Source organism: Schistosoma haematobium, chromosome 5, assembly GCF_000699445.3.
Source record: "Schistosoma haematobium chromosome 5, whole genome shotgun sequence".
Classification (NCBI taxonomy): Eukaryota; Metazoa; Platyhelminthes; class Trematoda; order Strigeidida; family Schistosomatidae; genus Schistosoma; species Schistosoma haematobium.
The window spans coordinates 5,256,147-5,275,291 of NC_067200.1; the positions used below are offsets into that span (position 1 = coordinate 5,256,147).

General features: G+C 37.2%; 1 protein-coding gene across 1 annotated transcript; it reads right to left on the reverse strand.

The window, feature by feature from the left end:
• Window positions 1–66: 66 nt before the first annotated feature.
• MS3_00009016 (uncharacterized protein) lies at window positions 67–17,204 on the reverse strand. Its single transcript, XM_051217354.1, has 9 exons — window positions 16,816–17,204; window positions 16,421–16,780; window positions 14,900–14,989; window positions 12,531–12,647; window positions 9,938–10,270; window positions 7,089–7,420; window positions 4,785–4,846; window positions 2,824–2,929; window positions 67–1,784 (listed from the first exon to the last, which is right to left on the reverse strand). Exons 3-9 carry the CDS (start codon window positions 14,964–14,966, stop codon window positions 1,476–1,478), a joined length of 1,326 nt encoding a protein of 441 aa, XP_051064744.1. The 5' UTR covers window positions 14,967–14,989; window positions 16,421–16,780; window positions 16,816–17,204; the 3' UTR covers window positions 67–1,475.
• Between the last annotated feature and the right edge of the window lie 1,941 nt (window positions 17,205–19,145).

Sequence of the window (19,145 nt, forward strand, 5' to 3'; positions counted from 1 at the left end):
TAACCTTTCAAAGAACACCCTTAAAAAACAAGTAGTCATTAGACCGAACTATGCTCATTTACATACGCAATATACAGAGTTACTTAAGAAAAAATATACCGAATACAGTACACTTGAATTAATACAAGGAATGAAGATGTCACACTGGATGGAAATTCAGATTTGTCACATTGATCAAAATTAATACTGAAATGATACAGAATTATTGATCTAAAGTCACGTCATCTTCTTATCCTATTACTGTATTTTCTTTTGATAGGGACTTCAGGGATTATCAACAGCTTCCCATCCATCGACGCGACAGAAAACTATAACTCAGAGTTGGATACATATTCAGCTATATAGGGTTACTTCTTTCCATTTACATTCGATTAGCTTTTATCAGACCATCAGTACGAGATATTGAAGGGAAGTGTCCATAATTTGTCTCAATAATAGTATTAAACTCCTTAGAAAGGCGATAAACTTTTGTTGAAAGGGTAATACACTCGATAGGCAGTCATCAAGGGACGAACTTCTTTTTAGAAGTGAACTGACTTAAAGATAATGGTGTATACTTGTAAAAACAAGCCCAGGAATTCCCCAGGTTACTCTAAAATCTTTAACATTTGTTTAAATAGTTACGTTTGCCCACTGTAGCAACAGACTATAAACAGTGAATATCTTCAGCGATTATTTCTAGTTGTTCAGGCCGAATACGCTCTACCAGTGAAATATTTTAGTATTTACATCGATTGGTCAGCGAGTAATGTTTTTCTAACCGCTTAGTATTGGTGAAATTTCATTTATCAAGTTATGATGTGACAACCAGTCTGACTGACTCAAAATCACGTGGAAGACATTTTCATGTTAGGTGGTTGGAGGTTGTCGGTAAGAGACGAAGGACTTCATGCTAGATAGGACCTTTGGAAGACTTATGCTTCCCAGTGGTTTCAACCTGTATCATCAAGCTTCATAGACTAAGACATTATCACTGAGTAATTCGGGTCGCTATTAGCTTCAATCCTTAAGAAAATCAGTGCTCAATAGCATGAAAGTTGGATCCTTAATTTCTTCCTAACTACTTATAAGCACATAACATATCTTAATATTGCTTCTCTCAAGATTCACATAAATTATATTAACACAGAGGTGTATTACTCTTAGTATGATTCATGACAGCACTGAATTTATGACAAACATATATAGTATGGGGGTTATGGAGATTATTAAGTTTTTGATTGAGATCATGAACCGATTGATGTTAGACCACCGTTGGAAACCTAGACGGCCATTTTGTCCTATTGTGGGACTTCTCAGCAGTGCGCACCCACGATCTCAATCAAAAACAGATATAGAACAAGTCAATTTCATAGACATCGGATCAGAAAATCGAATACCATATCAAAATATGTATAAGTTTCTTTTCCAAACAGAATTTCTTTATAACAGAAACAAAAAGGAAACAAGAAACAAAAGATAAATAGAGCATAGAATTATGATGAAATATCAATAGCAAAGTATCGAATAGTTGTATCATCTGATGCTGTACACAAGAATGGTTCAATTTTATCATTATTATTATCGTCTATAGATTTACAAAATGGTGGTAAAGTTAAATAAAGAATCATTGCTTTATGACCCCACCATATTTTCAAAGGGGTTTTTTCTGTTAATAAACCAGATGAAGATTTTCCTGTTAATCCAGTGATACCACACCATGCAACTATGGAGCCTTTAGTTGTAGCTGTGAAAAATATAGGTTTATATCGACTCCAACATAATGATGTAATACCGATAGGTTGCTGTTAAATTAGAAATAAATATAAACGAGAATTCATTGAATAGTATCAATCAAATAAGGAGAATGTTTACGTTATTGTATTAAGGATGACTACAAAACTTAATAGAAATTAGTGTATGAAAGGGACAAAATAATTATAATAGGAGAAGCAGTTCAGTTTTAAAAAATTCTACACATGTTCCCATAACTCCTCGTTACTAACATGGTGTTGCCACTGAATATCAGCAACGTTCCGGACACAACGACGACCAAACACATGGAGTTGCCTAACATCCTCAACTCAGAAATGCCAGGCTTCATGAGCTTAGAGTAAGACTGTTCTCATCAACGCGTTGTACATCCGATCTTTTATAGCTAGACCAGAATCACGAAGGTGCCAAAGATGATCCAGATTGACATAAGCCTCTCTGGCTTCCACTATATATATGAATTGATTTCATCACTCACGTAACCATCAGCAGTTACACAGCTACACTCAAATACAAGAACTTCTCGATCACTTCTATATGCTCACTATCAAAAGTGAGTGCAGCTATACAGTCCTACCAGTTTCGTAAAAGCATTTTGCACTCAGAAGGTGTGAGGCATATGCCATAACTACAGACACTAGTTGCCAACTGATTAAGTGAGGATTGCATAGCTTGGATATCATAGCACAATAAGACAACATCCGCATACATAATAGACAAGGTTAAGTGGGGTTACATAGGTTAACGAGTAGATTCATGAAGTACCAAGAGAACTCATTCACCATATAGACAATGATGTAAATAAATGTGAACCATATTAAAAAAACTAAAGAATTTCATCATATGTATCACGTGATGTGGCTATTTTAAACTGATGACCATAAGTCGAAAATCACTAGGATTATCTTTTTTTTTCTCTTAGTAGGTTGAACTTTTCTTAATTTTCCAGTAATCAAAATTTCAACGCGCAAATAATGGTTGGTTATTGAAAGAGTTAAGCATTAACATACTCCTAGTTGAATTTTAGAAAATCTTGATTTGAAACCAACACTGTAACAAGAAATAACCTACCGCGTCATCTTCATCTATGTACGTCCATTTTTGACGAACACGAATAGTATGAGCATCACAAATTCCAAGTACACCAGTGATAGAGCCAAAAGCAAATAATGGATGTCTATAATTAAGATAAATAAATAAAATATTAGTAAATAAAAGGGAAATTAGAATGTACTAAGAATATTTAAGGATAGAATGCATTCCGCCACATATCAGTTATCGATATCATTCATACCAGTGGATGAATAAACAAACTCATTTCAAACATATTCAGAATATCAGATGGGTTTTGTGGATATTATAGTAATTTCAATGGTTAAGATCATGAGTCAGTTGAAGCTAGACCACCATGGAAAACCTGGAAGCACTGAACGGTCGTTTCTTCCTATGACTCATGATCTTAGCCATTGAAATTACTGTAATATCCACAAAACCCATCTGATATTAATCAACATATGCTCACTAGTGACTGGCTTCAAGAGGTATATCCTGGAGTTCTAGTGAGAAGTAGTGACCAGTGGAGTTCAACCAGGTCTGTTGTGAGATAGTAACTCACCGATGTCAATGGTGGATGTGTCGTTCAATTTCGTGGATTAGTTGAAGTTAGACATTAACACCTTTGGATGCCGGCTCAGTGATCTAGTGGTTAAGTGCTCTCGCGCGCGAAATCAGTGGGCCCTGGGTTCGAACCTCGCAGGGGGCGAGGCCGTGGGTGCGCACTACTGAGGAGCCCCATACTGGGACGAAACGGCCATCCAGTTCTTCCAGGTTTTCCATGGTGGTCTTGATATTCAGAGTATATGATAATAAAATAAAGCCGATAGGTTTAGGTTGCCGGATATTAGCATTATCCTTCATACAAATAATGTAGTTTAAAGATGATTACATCCATCTACACTCAATAGGTAAGTTAAATCTTTAATTAATGTTTGGATGTACTAGTCAATGAATAATCATGAGTGTAATTTTAATTCATACAAAGTTCAACAACAACAAAATATTCCACCATGGTAATTGACATATATCCAACTAATTTCAACTAAGTAACAGGTAAATACTCCTTGGATGAACTAAAACAATCATTCATGTAACTCTGAATTTCAGAGTTTAATATGTACTTTATAATAACAATGATGTATTGGTTATTTTAGGACTGAAACTGGTTAGTCACTTTTGGCAGTTGGACATCCTGTACGAACTGCCACGATATTACCATTAAGTCATAAGCATTTAAAGCATAGATGGATAGTGGCTAGTAATGAAATCCAGGACGCGTGTTGTGTCGTATTTGGGACTAGTCAGCTGGATGTACTTGCATCCCACAGGTGATGTACATTTTGAGACACGAACCGAGTACCGTTCGCTTGATGACGAGTCCCAGATGGGACAAAAAGTGAGTTCTGGATTTCACTCGTAACCCTCATTTCATCTCTGTTTAAAAATGATGATACTCGTTTACTGAATCCATAAACTTAAAATTTGTAATCGAGTTCAAGAAGCTCATGACCATATAACCTCTCCAAACTACCAGGAATTATTAAATCATACGAAGCCCATTATGTACCACATTATTTATATAAAGTCATATGATACCATCTGATCTTCGCAAAACGAAGATGATACAGAACACGAATCAGAGACTTATTGGTTGAAAGTCAAATAGTTTCATTCCATAAATGTTTTTAAAGCAAGATTATATACTTATATTTTGCATTGAGTATGTAGCGAGATATCAGCTGACTACTATCTCATTGACTTTGAATAAAGCTATAGATGGATTGATATACTCAGATGCTTACACATGATATACAGATAAATAATTGTGATTTGTATAATCATAACCTCTTATTCTTTGTAAATTGTGTTTATATAGTTTTTGTATATGGATGTCTTGTTTATAATTAATTACTCAATCGGACAAATATGTTTGCGGTTAATATGAATAGTATAAGAGTATTAGATCAAAGACTTACGTCCAAGAACAGTTTAATGCTTCAACGGATCCATCATCACCTGTTTTAATGATATCTAAAACCTGTACAATAAATAGATTAATTAATAATAAACAACATTCTAATTTCTATTAAAATCATAATATTTAAAAGGTTACAGTGAAAGCAAACCCTTACATATGCATAAACATAGTTCAACTTGTTCTCATTCAACATAGCAATGAGATCTAACCAATAATAGAACATTGGGATTCATAGTTTAATAATAATTTTATCAGTATAGAATTGTGGAGATTGTTGAGTTTAAACTGATATCATGAATGAATCAATGTTAAACCATCATTGAAAACCTGGAAGCACTGAACGGCCATTTCGTCTCAGTATGGGACTCCTCAGCAGTAAGCATCCATGATCCTGCATGAGATCCTGGGTTTGAATCCTACGTGCGAGATCGTGGATGCTTACTGCTGAAGTTTCATACTAGGGCGAAATTTCCGTCCACTGCTTCCAGGTTTTCAATAATAGTCTAGCTTATATTAACTCATGAATTCAATCATTAAAATTACTACAATCCCTACAAACTTCATTCTGATTATAGTTTTCTTTATTTCACAATTTATCTAGTTTGCCTGACCTTTACTTTCTCAGCTACAAAAAGTCATCACAAGTAAATATGTGACCAGATTGTTGGTCGAAGTGTATCGCATCACCACATTACGTAATTTTGATAAAGCTTGTCTTTTCTTCATTGTATGATCTAAATTTATCAAAGAGATAAGAGATGATGCTTTGAAACAGATATATCAGTCAATCATACCTCTAACACCACTCAAGAAACAGATATATAATGATTGATCAATAAACCTGGAGTCTTTACTTGCTGATTATGTCATATGCTATCAACGTAGTCTTTTCTCCCTTTTAATCGTGACAAGTGGATAGAATTCTTGATAAGAGAATATATATATATATATATATATATATATATATATATATATATATAATTACTGCCTCCTAATTCCCTGGTACAGACAAGGGTAGGGAGATTCGTTTTTCTTTCTCGAAATGTTTCCATATGGCTATGCATATATAGTCACCGTTAGGGAGGTCCTACTCACTGCCTTCTCGTTTCAGGGGTGTTGTTTACTAAATTGAGAGGACGAAAATTGAATCTTCAGTGCTAAAACCGGGTAAGTACAGTGGGACCACCTAGTGAAGTTGTAGAAACCTGATTTCAAACCAATGGTGCACACTGGCTTAAGAACCCTAAAGAAACAAATGGCTCATGAACCCATCCTTGGTCACCGTCTACCATAGGAGTGCATCTCCTAATGCCGCTTTACAGCCTCGTGGATTGGATCTTTACGTCAAGTGCTCAGGGAGTGGCTCCCTAACAAAACCATCTGTTTCTGGTTAGCGTACTCGGAGAATATCCCAACCAATGCACAAATTTAATGATTTGCTATGTGGTCCACATATATTTTAGTGCCCCATTTTACCAAACTTCATCAGTCAGTCAGCTATAACGTAGAACCAGGTACATATGTGCATCCGTCCAAGTTGACATACCTCATTAGCACCAAAAGATGAACACCAAATCCATAGGAGCAGTTACTTCAATGGTATATAAAAAGATCGCATACAAGAATATAATACAGGGAGAAAGAATTAGTTCGTAGAAAGAAATATATGAAGCGATTTTAATCTTTTAGTTTAAGGAAAGACAGAGAGTTTATACACCTACACCACTGTATTCGATTCTGAGCCATGTCACACAGAGTCCCCAACCGTTGCTTACGATAGTCACGCGGACCCCAACCAAGTAGTCTGCATCTACCAACATGGTTAAGACCAGAAGTTAGTGACTTCAACTACTGATGTAACGTTTTAGTTTGGACACCCCTAACATTCTTCCTACCATTCACAACACTAGTCAGCATTGCGCGTAGTGGTAATCGGTGTTCAGGCATACGCAACACGTCACCCAACCATCTCAGTCGATGAAGATTCACAAACTCATCAACTGATTTACCATCATTACCTAATACTCTACGTCTAACCTCACTATTACTTACCCGGTGATCCCAGCGGATGCAAGCAACATTTCTAAGACATCTGTGGTCAAACACTAGTAGCTTACAAGTACCTTCTCCTCTTAATGGCCACGTTTTGCAGCCGTAATGTTGAATAGAACAAAGTGTTGCACAGTTTACTCGTTCCTTAATCTCTTTCAGTGTTTAAATAAAATAAATATTAACCACAAATCTTCAAACAGATATACGATATACATTTAAGAATTTATTCAAATGATTATGGATTACCTACCTTAAAATGTAATTCACCATCAAATTTAATAGAGATAGGACATATAAATCCATTTCCAGTAATTAATAATAAATCATGATTCAAGTTATCATTTGTATTAGATTGATTTTTCGATGATTGTAATGAAATCATTTGATAAACTTCTAAATGTTGACCGCATTGATTAGATAAAGAAGAATATTTATCGAATAATTTAATAGAACCAATTAATGTTAGTGTTTTTATATCCCATACACGTAGATCACCATTTCGATGAAGTACTGCTAATTTTGGATTTTTAGTATTAGAAAAACTTGGTAGAATAATTCCATCTAATGCAGCTTGATCAAGATCTTTAAAAAAAAATGTAATTTATTGTTTGTTTATTTTTTTTATTTAAAGAGAAAATTGTAGTATGAGAAATTATTCATTTATTTATTTAAACACATAAACATTGGGACAAGAAGGCACCAAATAGATGTGCGCCAAATGAATCATTTGATTCGTGTGAGGGCTGTGATACTGTCCGAGTGCCCAGACCGAAGCAGGTGGTTTTCTTAGGGGACCACACTCTGAGCCTTTGACCTAAAGGTCTGACCCACAAGGCAGTGGAGCATCGTCAGGAGATGCAGTCCCATGGAAGCCGGTGACCAACGATTGTTTCATGTGCCATTTGTTCTCGCAAGATGCTGGAGCCCATGTGCACCACTGGTTTGGAATCCGGTTAAAGCGCCGGACATTCACTTTTCGTCTTCTCATTTTCGTAAGCAACACCCCCGCCACGAGAAGGTAGTGAGTAGGACTTCCCTGGTGGAGGCTTTATACGTGTGGCCGTGTGAGAGCATTTCGAGAGGGAGGGAGGGCCCATCCCACTCTCAGCCATACCAGGGCATTTGGGGTTTGAATATTGTTATAATTTATGACCTTTGTGCCCGGGATCAATGACGCATAAACCTGTACGAGTAGTCTAGAGTCTTTATCGGTTCTTCTTCCTATCTAGCCCTGCTTGTTAAGTCCACAATACCAATCTCAGCCTTCGTGATATGAATCAAGTATTTTAAATATACTGGGTTTATATTACAAACCAAACAGATCACATCGCATCAAAAGATAGAAAATAACATTTATACAAGATTTAGCCAAAAGTGGTTGTGAATGTGTGAGGTATTGATTAATAGACTGGGCATAATTCAAGAATGGTAAATCGTATAATAATAGTCTATGGGTCAAAATAAAGCTTATAATAATAAGAGGAACATGAATATGCATAGTTTAGCTACCTAACAATATATGTATCGTATTGGTCCATAAATAGTTCTCAAAAGTTACCATTTATAATTCTCGTCGAAATATAAGATGTAAATTTATGCAAGAAAAAACACATTACGTCATAATGGTAAAGAAAATCATGACATCAGGCCTACTGCTACCATTAATGATCAACAGTCGGATTCCGATAAGTATACCTATGTTCTAGGATCTGATAGAGTGAATATCTAATTCATATATACATCTTCAAATCTGAAACTAGACTTATTTAATCGAGTTTACTATTCACTAGTCTTAGTTAAGCCCTGAATGATTATTGAGGGTGATATTTTACACACTAAATTTCTTAAACTGACTACTTTGTAGTTATCATAGGGAGATTGCTGTTTTTTCTTATTAGCTGGAAAGATCAGAGACCGTAAACAGTTATATGGGATTATTTTCATTTCCAGACTCTGGGAGATATTTAAATCAATCTAACTACTTAACGTGGATCATCATCCTTAAAATCAGTGATTGATAGGACTGGTGTTTTTGTTAAGCTGAAATCTAAACGGTTTTCCTGTTGTAGCTTTTCTGCATCTAGAAAGACGCCGACAAACGCATACACGTACTAGAGTATGATCAGAGATAAACATGTGCATTGGGATGAGCGGTAGTCTTCTACTGAGCCTATGCAATGATGGTTTGTGGTAATATGGTCTAGTTGTGTATACTGATGAGTCAATTTTGGTGCGTCACCGTGTCAAACAATGTCTCCTGATGATTAAAATCGGTGTTTGCTAGAAAAAAACGGTTGTCCGAGAAAAGCTGCCGAAGACAGTTGATGTTATTCATTCACTGGGCAGAGACACTAAAAAACACCTAAAAAGTTGTAGACATGTCTTTAGATAAACAATGGGGAAATTGAGCTGGTGGGATCAAGTGAATGATTATATTTAGATTCCATATGTGGATTTCGGAGCTGCAACATGTAATAATAAGAGACCCGACAGTCTGAAGCTTGTTATTAGACCTAGCATGAGGTTGGAACATTGAGAGCTTGGAAAGCAGTTTTAAAAGACCAGGATAACACCTAGTGAACTCGAACCATGGCAGTGATGGTACGTGAAAAGACGAAAATCATTGAAGAGTTGATATTTAGGATAGAAGAAAATACCCATTGCCAATGACGAAAATACATGGAAAAAGATACAATTTCCCATTACAAAATCGATCTTTACTAAGCTCCGACATGGAGAGGCAAAATCGTTGCAGATGCTAACAGAAACTTGCTATCACCAGCACACCTCACCATAGTCGTAAGCACGACTTTGCCTTCAGACCTTAATTTGCATCTTTTGATCTTACCGCACTGAAACTGATCCGCCTGAGATGGGAATATTAAAAGGAATGAGTGTTCCAGCCAATACAAGTTATTTGGTTCATCATGATATTTAGTCCCGACCACCACCTCAAGGTAGCAGCCATAATCAGGCAGCCAGTCAGTTTACAGTATGAAAAATACTATCAATTGTTTTAAACTTAATACAGAAAAACGAATTTTAAAAAATTACTATTAAACCTAATGTAGATGTCATTTTGGGAGAAAAAAAACATACCATACGTATACGCCATTGATATACACTTCCCCTGATTGTTTGATATGCTAGAACTTACAGCCCAGTAATTAACATAACTATGTTCATCACCAGCTAAAAGTAGAGCAGGTTTTGGAAGTTCATTATTCATATTTCGTACAGCATTTGAAGGTGATATCCACCATTTAATCCATAATAAATCATTAACAGTTTCTGTTCTTAATAATTTCCATTCTTTCGAGTTTTCTTCTATCAACGGTCTTAACCAAATACGAATATTTCCAGCCATATCACCAGTACATAAATAATCACCATTTGGACTGAAACTAACACAATTCACAGAATCATCATGACCTACATTATTCATGAATATTTTGTTTTAGTGAATAAAGACATACACAAAAAGAATAACGATAAGAATGAGAATAAAAACCAAGGTGACAAAATTACTAGTTAAGAAAAATCCATTGATATGAAGCTGTGAACCTTCATTAATTGAGGTACTTGTATTATGAAGGAGACTTGTAATGATTTGAGGAGATGCATTTCCGATTTTGCTGAGGAGTCCCACAATAAGACGGAACGGCCGTCCTGTGCTTCCAGGTTTCCAATGGTAGTCTAACATCAATCGGTTCAAGACCTCAATCAAGAGTTTTCGATTGTAAAAATCAAAGGATGGAATGGTTATCATTAGGTAAATACAATTATATGAATTGTGTTCGAGTGATGGTCTCTCACAAGACTTTATTATTGAATTAGGCCCCCAAATTTCTTATCTAATCAAATAATATGCTTATAATGCCCAATATGAACAGAATAAATAAGACAAAGTGTCATAGACAATTGGCGGAAATTAGTTTGTAGGTCACTCACTATCCAATCTATTAAATCTTGATTGTTAAGCCTAATTCTTGATTACTGTATCAACTTGGGACATATGTCATGAATGTTAAGCCACTACTTATCTCGACGTATTATTATTATTATTATCTCAACACATAAATATTGGTACAAGAGGGCACCAAATACATATGCGCAACACCATATTTGTGTGTGTGGGCTGTGATACTTTCCGGGTGCCCAGACCGAAGCAGGTGGTTTCCTTAAGGGGCCACACTCTGAGCCTTTGACCTAAAGGTCTGACCCACAAGGCAGTGGAGCATCGTCAGGAGGTGCAGTCCCATGGAAGCCGGTGACCAACGATTGGTTCATACGCCATTTGTTCCCGCAAGATGCTGGAGCCCATGTGAACCACTGGTTTGGAATCCGGTTAAAGCGCCGGACATTCACTTTTCGTCTTCTCATTTTCGTAAGCAACACCCCCGCCACGAGAAGGTAGTGAGTAGGACTTCCCTGGTGGAGGCTTTATACGCGTGGCCGTGTGAGAGCATTTCGAGAGGGAGGGCGGGCCCACCCCGCTCTCGGTCATACCAGTGCATTTGGGTGGCCAACAGGAATATGTTGGAAGATTATGGACAATCAGGGGAGAACATGAGATTAGCTTATGAAGTCAATGACCAATGGACTAGGCGGAATTAGGCGACGAAAACTATTTAATCATAGTCCGCGTCGATGTACTCTTTATCTTTGTATATTTCTTGAATTCTAGTAATATACCATTTATTTCGCTTTACTACCTTACTGACAATTAGTTGGAGAAATCAAGTGACATGGGTCAATATCGATCACAATATCACAAATCCATGTACTCTTTACTTTTTTACTCTACCTTTTAATCCTGTGAATTTATTCTTTCTCGAATAACATTCTGTCCTTAATCCGTTTTACTTTCTTAATCACTTCCTACGCCTGTTACTCCAAGTCCATCATAGGCTGCAGATCAGGATTCTACAACCAACCGATCAATACATTTACCCGGTTTTGCGTTGACCATGATTGTGACTGATCTAAGATCGATTGGTTGGATGATAAGTGACTCAACCACTATTTATTTTATTTATTTAAACACAAACATTGGTACAAAGAGGCACCAAATAGATGTGCGCCAAATGAATCACTTGATTTCTGTGAGGGCTGGGGTTCACACCTGGAGCTAAAGGTCTGATCCACAAGGCAGTGGAGCAAGGTCGGGAGATGCAGTCCCATAGTAACTGGTGACCAATAATTGTTTCATACGCCATTTGTCCCCTCGGGATCCTAGAGCACATGTACACCATTGGTTTGGAATCAGGGTTTCCTAACTTCCCTAGGTAGACCCTCCATATCCACCAACCCTGACATTCGCTTTTCATCCCCTTAATTTGGTAAACAACACCCCCACCACGAGAAGGCAGTGAGTGTGATTTCCCTGGCAGTGGTTGTATGCACGCGGCCATGTGAGAGCATTTCGAGAGGGAGGGCTGACTCTCCCAACTCTCGGCCGTACTATTAATCCACCCTAATACACAACATGCTTTGTACTTAACCATATTTAATAGATTTAGATCTAATTAATAATATTTGTAAACATCTACTGATTGTTGATTTAGGATCAAATGTTGACTGCTAGCAGACTTTACAGAAAAAAAATAACCATTCATAAATAGTAGTACTACTGATGATAATAACAATAATAATAATAATAATAATAATAATAATAATAATAAAACGCGACCTTGACAAATGAATTCAATTTCACCAGTTGTTGCATTCCATATTATAGCAATATGATCTTGTCCACCGGATGCAAGAAATTTACCAGTACTATCAAAATCTAAACAGAAGACGCTTTCTGAAATAATGAAAGTAATCGTTAAGTAGAAAATAGTTGTAAGGACAAATATATATATATATATATATATATATATATATATATATATATATAAAGTTGAGAAATATCAGCTGATGGAATAACTTTCTAGTGATTTAAAAGATGATGCATTGTACACTAAATGAGTTTTGAAAATTTCAAATCTACTTTTGAAACTAATCGACAGGGCTATCGATACTACTTATACTAACGAAGTGGAGTTCGAACATAGGGTTCAGTGAGTAAAAGCTGGGTAGATTAATCAGTAAAATATCTACCTCTTGTGCATTGTCTGGCGAGGGAACGTGTCGTATCCCCATAAAGGTGCAATTGGACTGAAACTTTTCGTTGAATATTTGCCCTAAGTTTTAGTGATGATAACTAGTGAAAAATAACCTACAAAAGTTGAGTAAAACTAGATATTAAATGGTCGAATATAGGTCAGTTGCAGTCCGAATAGCTTAGAGTTAAGGTTTCAGACAGTGAAGATAGGCGCTGTGGGTTTTAATCCTTCGGAGGGGTACCAATTACCTCAAGATTATAGGTACGCCCTGCTAACAAGTGCTGAATAGCATGAGACCTATGCCCAGGATTTCCTGCCAACTACCTTCAACTGTCTAACAGCCAGACATGTTTTGCACGATGTCAGGTCACTCAGATTAGTGGCTACATTGCAACCTTATCGACAGAATTCAGACAAAGATTACATTCATCACTCAGCAATCAACCAATGTGGAATAAAACCACATAGATAAACCAAATGGAAAATTGTTGTATCGAAGTAAAAATCATAACGTGACAGTACATCAGAGACTTTATATACATAATTTGTTAAAAGAAATCGATGCGTAACAAATTCATCAAAGTCAAAAACAGTGGATAGCTGTGTTTTTCAGTTCATCACTCTACATAAGTGCTTCTACAGATCACATCAGTACATGGTGATGATTATCTTCAAAGAACCACACGTAAACTCATACAAATAAACTTCTTGTGCATCTACTGGAATTGTAAATAACCGTATTGGATTTGCCCATACGAAATCGACGGTTCAATGTTAAACTATGTAGATTGTAAATTCATTCAATCGACGGCATCTACTTTAAGATCTTATTCCATTCATACTGATTAAGTGTTTGATTGTGCTTATAAAATGCAGAATTTTGATCAACAAAATTCAACCTTGAAGTAGTTGTATCTAGTCATGTTTGGTTTACTAGATTACAGTAAATACCCAACTACACTACGAGATAAATAACCTGATAACAGGGAAATAGCTGAACTTCCAATGGAGAGAGACATTTGTTATCATGAGCTATTACAAACGATGAAAACATTAAGAAATCGAAATACATAAGGATTAATCTGTTTACTAAGCCATCAGTTTACTTAAATCTACAGTAGTAGGATGATGGTTATTGAAAACCAGGAGGCGTACCAGTACTCTATATTTAATCTGTGAGCATAACATTAAATAGGATAGTATAACATAATAGGATAAAACACAACCTTGAAGTAATAGTCAGTTGGATACTAATAGCGCAGCTGAAGTTTCTGGTAGATTCTGAAAGATTAACGGTGCTTTTTCTCAGTCACTGAGGAATAGACTTGTTGCTTAAGTAATCGGACTAGCCATCATGTCATTTTCTGTCTATTAGAAACTGGAAGTGCCGAATTTCTAATCGAATCCAGGACATGATGACAAGATAGATTATTGTGCTAATGAGGTATGGCAACATGGACCGAAGCATATGTGCTTGGTCTTATGTTGTAGACCGACTAACAACATAATGCTAGATTTCAAGACATAATCCTGTCTTCTGAGAAACTTGCATTACTCGAAGGTATTATTTGACACTAATAACCCTTTAATTAAAACGATGTCGTCTATTTATTGAATCAAAACCTAGTATCTTCAAGTTCATAGAGAATTGTGCGCTTCCTGACATGATAATCATCGGCTGAGGAAAATCTCTTCGTAGCGTATTTTAATTTATCACACAAATCCATTGACTACTTGTGAGTCTTTTCCATCCATTGTATTGTGATTATTTTACCATTATGATCTTCAAAAAACTAAATACTAGGAATGGATAAATCATTGTGTGAGATCACAACACACCGACCCATTTTCTGTCATAAACAGTTAAATCAGTAGTTAGTATACAGTTCATCGGCACACAAACGCATATCGGACAGAATAACACAATTTACCATTAATTGTCCGAACAAACCTTTATGGCCTGAGAGCAATTTGAATGTATCATCTTGAGTAGGTGAAAAATACTGTACAACATCCATACTACTGTCCACCACTCCAGCTTCTATAAATTGAGATATAAAAAAAAACACTATTATAGTGGAATTAAATTTATACTACCTTTATTTGTCTCTGACTTGTAAACGACTCCGTAATAAGGTTTTTTAATACTGAACAAGTTCCACTGGTCAAATCTCGATGTGCTTCGATATGGAGGAACACTTTACCCTCAATAATATCCAAAAAGATATGGATTTTAGGTGCTGCTTAACAATACCCAACTCCTATTAGGGGAGTTGATGCTCTACATTATTTTTATCAATGACATCATAAATGCAATCTGTTTGAGTCTAACATACATCTGTTACGGTCTTCTGACGCACGGCCACCAGGTAAACCAGCGCAATGTTAATTAACTAACACCAGTCGAAAATCATTTTTATTTTTGGGATCTGGCTTCAGGTATACATAAGTAGCACTAGTAAGTACTCATTGTAAGAAAACCGTATAGGATCGAGAGCTCACTAGCAGTAACCAGTGTTATAAACAATTCAGTTTACAGACCTATGAAGCTACCTCACACCAACCTAGCTATTCGTGCCCCACTAACAAAAAATGGTTTGCTTGGAGGATATCGTGCTTACATTCGAAAACCTGGTCTGCGCAGGTCACCTATGGGTCGACAGTGGCCCTTCAACTCGCAAATACCCGTCAGTATATGTAAACCAATAGTGTGCACTGAATATTTCAAGCATTGCTCTTTCGACTGAAGTAAATTATTAGAGCTTACGACAAAAGCGTGACATGAAACCGTAGCGACAAGTGTCTATTGACGGATTATCTTCAGTAGAGCCATATCTAGTTAACGTCATAGACTTGGCAAATACACCGTCCAGTAATATCCACCTAGAACTTATCGGATGTGCGCTACCTGAGGTCGAACTCGCTTGAGCTATCTAACATACCAAAGTTAGCCTGTCATGTGGCAATCTAATAAGCCCGGATGGAATTAGAAGTTTGACGTCCGGCAAGTTGATCAGGTACCATGAACCAAATAATAACGGCCTAGATCAACCACATAGATTTCTGTTGAAGGAATTAGTCACATGTACTAACGCACTGTTCTCAACACCACTTCGGAAATGCTTCAATTGAAGCATTGCTCCTCCGGAGAATACCGAGAGCCGGCCACGAGCCAACACTAGTTTCGGAAACAAACATCACGTTGAGAGTCACCACCCACAACCTATCGAGTCAACTAGTGGCATGTCACCACAGTAATTGAAACCACACAGGGTGAGTAAACAAACCGAGTACCGGGACCTAGTCGATGACTATAAGGATAAATCACCCACATGGTAACTAACAACCCGTTACTTCCGGGTAATAGGTCCCTAAACTAAAATGGAGCTTTCATGCCTGAAATCGAAGCAAGGGAACAACACATGACTTCTCGTAGCACTGGGCCGATAGCACGGCTGAAAAAGCCACTCACCGTTAATCGATTCATCATCCGAGTTGTTCACAGACTGATTCTCATCTTCAATCCAATCCACATCTCCATCCACAAATTCAACGTCATCCGGTTCACTAGCCTACAGAACAAATGACGGGATATGACTTTTCTGCAGATGTCATAATCAAAACTTAGTTTCCTAACTAATAAACACTCATTCAATAACATGTCTAATGCCCACATTAAAATAACAGAAGACATCAATGTGGAAAGAATTTATTTGATCTCCCACAAAGGTACAAGGGCTTCACAACGATTACATCACTTGCTCCTTTCCCTCATTTTCCTTCGTTTGCGCTTCAGTCTCCTCATCCTCTTTTTTCGCCATTTATCACGCATCTAGAAACTGAATAAATCAAAGAATGAAAACTTACCACGCCACGATCAATAAGTTAAGCCAAGACCGCCTTCAACTCGACCACGTTCAAACACACTCTCAAGGTACAATAGTTCAAGATTATGGTTCAAATAACAAGGCTAACCGAATCTGATTAATGCTAACAGAAAAATGTTTTGGATAAGAGCAGTATGTTTTACGTATTCAATTCTTGTGGAGCATAAACGTAAACATCACTTATCCATGTAAGTGGTAAGGGAATAACATCTTGAGTAATTTTCAGTACCTGCCGACTAATACAAATGTAAAAACTTCTATTTGAATAATTTACGGGAAGTGAAATCCTTGCCTTTCTCGGTAGCGAGTTTTGGAACTTGCGGATTCTGAAAAATAAGACGTTGACACGCATATTCATAAACCGTTTAGTGTAATAGCCCGAAATAAATGTCTGTGTAATGCTAAATAAATAATCGAAATAAATAGTTCCGTGAGTCTTCAACGTTGTCTCTGACCTCATTAGTTTAAGTAGACACACCCTGAATCAGGGCACTTGGTCACGTATACTCACCAGGTCACGAGTAGTACGCCATGCTGTTCATCGATTGCAACTACTAAACAGTTTAGAAAAACGCTTCTCCACTTATCAGTAGCTTTCCAAATATATCTTTGAACTTTCCCATTGTTGGCTTCCAGTTAAACTGGGTTGGTATCCTTTGATCTTAAGGGTGTTGAGAGTAAAGGCGTTGTCCGTTCTCATTATGTGACATCTTTCTCCATTTGGGCGTAAGATATTATTGAGTTGTATGTATCCTCTTTAGGGAACAAGAAAACTGCGGACAATATTATACAACTGTCAGAGGCTTATAATCCCTTGAGCCGAACAAGGGAGCTGGTTTTTATTTATTTCCCAGTCCCACTACCTGTTTTGTCACTTTCCTTTGAATTCGTTTAAGGAAGATTATATCTTTTTTAAGTTAAATGTGACAACTGCAACGAGTGGTATCACAGCGTGTAGACTGGACTCACACCAGCTGCATACCAAAGGTGTCGCAAGTCACTCTCATGTCGGTTGTTCAAAGTATGCTGATTCTTGAGGCGACTGAGCTGCTGATCATAGCTAGAAAGATGCTCTCAGATAAACAGCCGCCAGTAGATGAGCAGCCTTCAGTTTTCGAGGAAATAGCGAGCGTTATTATAAGTCCAGCCTTGAATTCGAAGAAACTATCAAGGTGGGCCCCAATGAGGTAGCGGACAGCAAGCATACAGATGTAGGCGTGGTTACAAGAAAAAGGAAAACACAATTGGAACGAAGAAATCATCGTCAGCACTAAGGCATGGTTTCAGCTCAGGATGATGTGATCAAGAGACATAATAAAGTCAGCGAATGGCTTACAGTTGTACCCAGAAAAAGAAAACAGAGTGAAGTCTTGACGTCTGACGCGGAATTGGACTGCTGGGATGAGATTTCAGAGAACAAACCTCGACAGCTTGTTAACACGGACCTCACTGACATGTCAGCCATTTTTCATAAGTTAGGTGAATCTTCCAAAGCTGATCAAACGACTAGATTTGAACACGACCTAAGCCACATTTGTTATTTGTTAAGTAAGCTACATCCGGAAATAGTAGCAGGAGTAAGCATCCATAATCTTTATAGAATAGAACAAATAGTGGGTTCTGAAATTACTCAGAAGGCTGCCTGTTAAAAGTTACCTTAGCTTCTGTAGGAGAAAGAGACCGACTACCAGAAACCTCACGCAAACTGACCGCAACCGGAATACACGTCCGATAGGATCTTAGCCTAGTTGGTCGTATTAAGAGACGATCAGCCCGAGTAGAGATCAATGAGCGCCGCCGGTAAGGTGAAAAACCTCATAATTAAAGGTTTTCTAATTGTAAATGTTTGGAGCAAAGTGATCCTCAAAGCACTCTGGCAGGTGAGGGAAAGCTCCTCACAGAACTAAGGGCGTGCTACAAAAATGCTTCTAGCACACAAAATAAAATGCCAAGCTCAAAACAGTAAACACATAAAACTCTAAGGTCACTGACATCTCAGACACATGGATGACGTCAGAAGTGTCTGGTAGCGAAATTCATTTGTTTGGTTTCTTACTTAGTAAGGCTGATAGATGAAACCGCAAGGGTGGTGGGATTATCCTGAACACGAAAAGTATCTTAACCATACGACCTGTCGGTTCAGTAGCGCACGAGTCAGTGACATGTGAGACGGTGCAAGATACTGGATTGGTTGTAGTATACGTGAATGACTTCATCCTAAGTAAATTTAAACCATCGGGTACTGAGGTACCAAGAAAACTGTATATTTGATTCAAGGGCATCAATAGAAGAAGCATGGAATCACTTTTG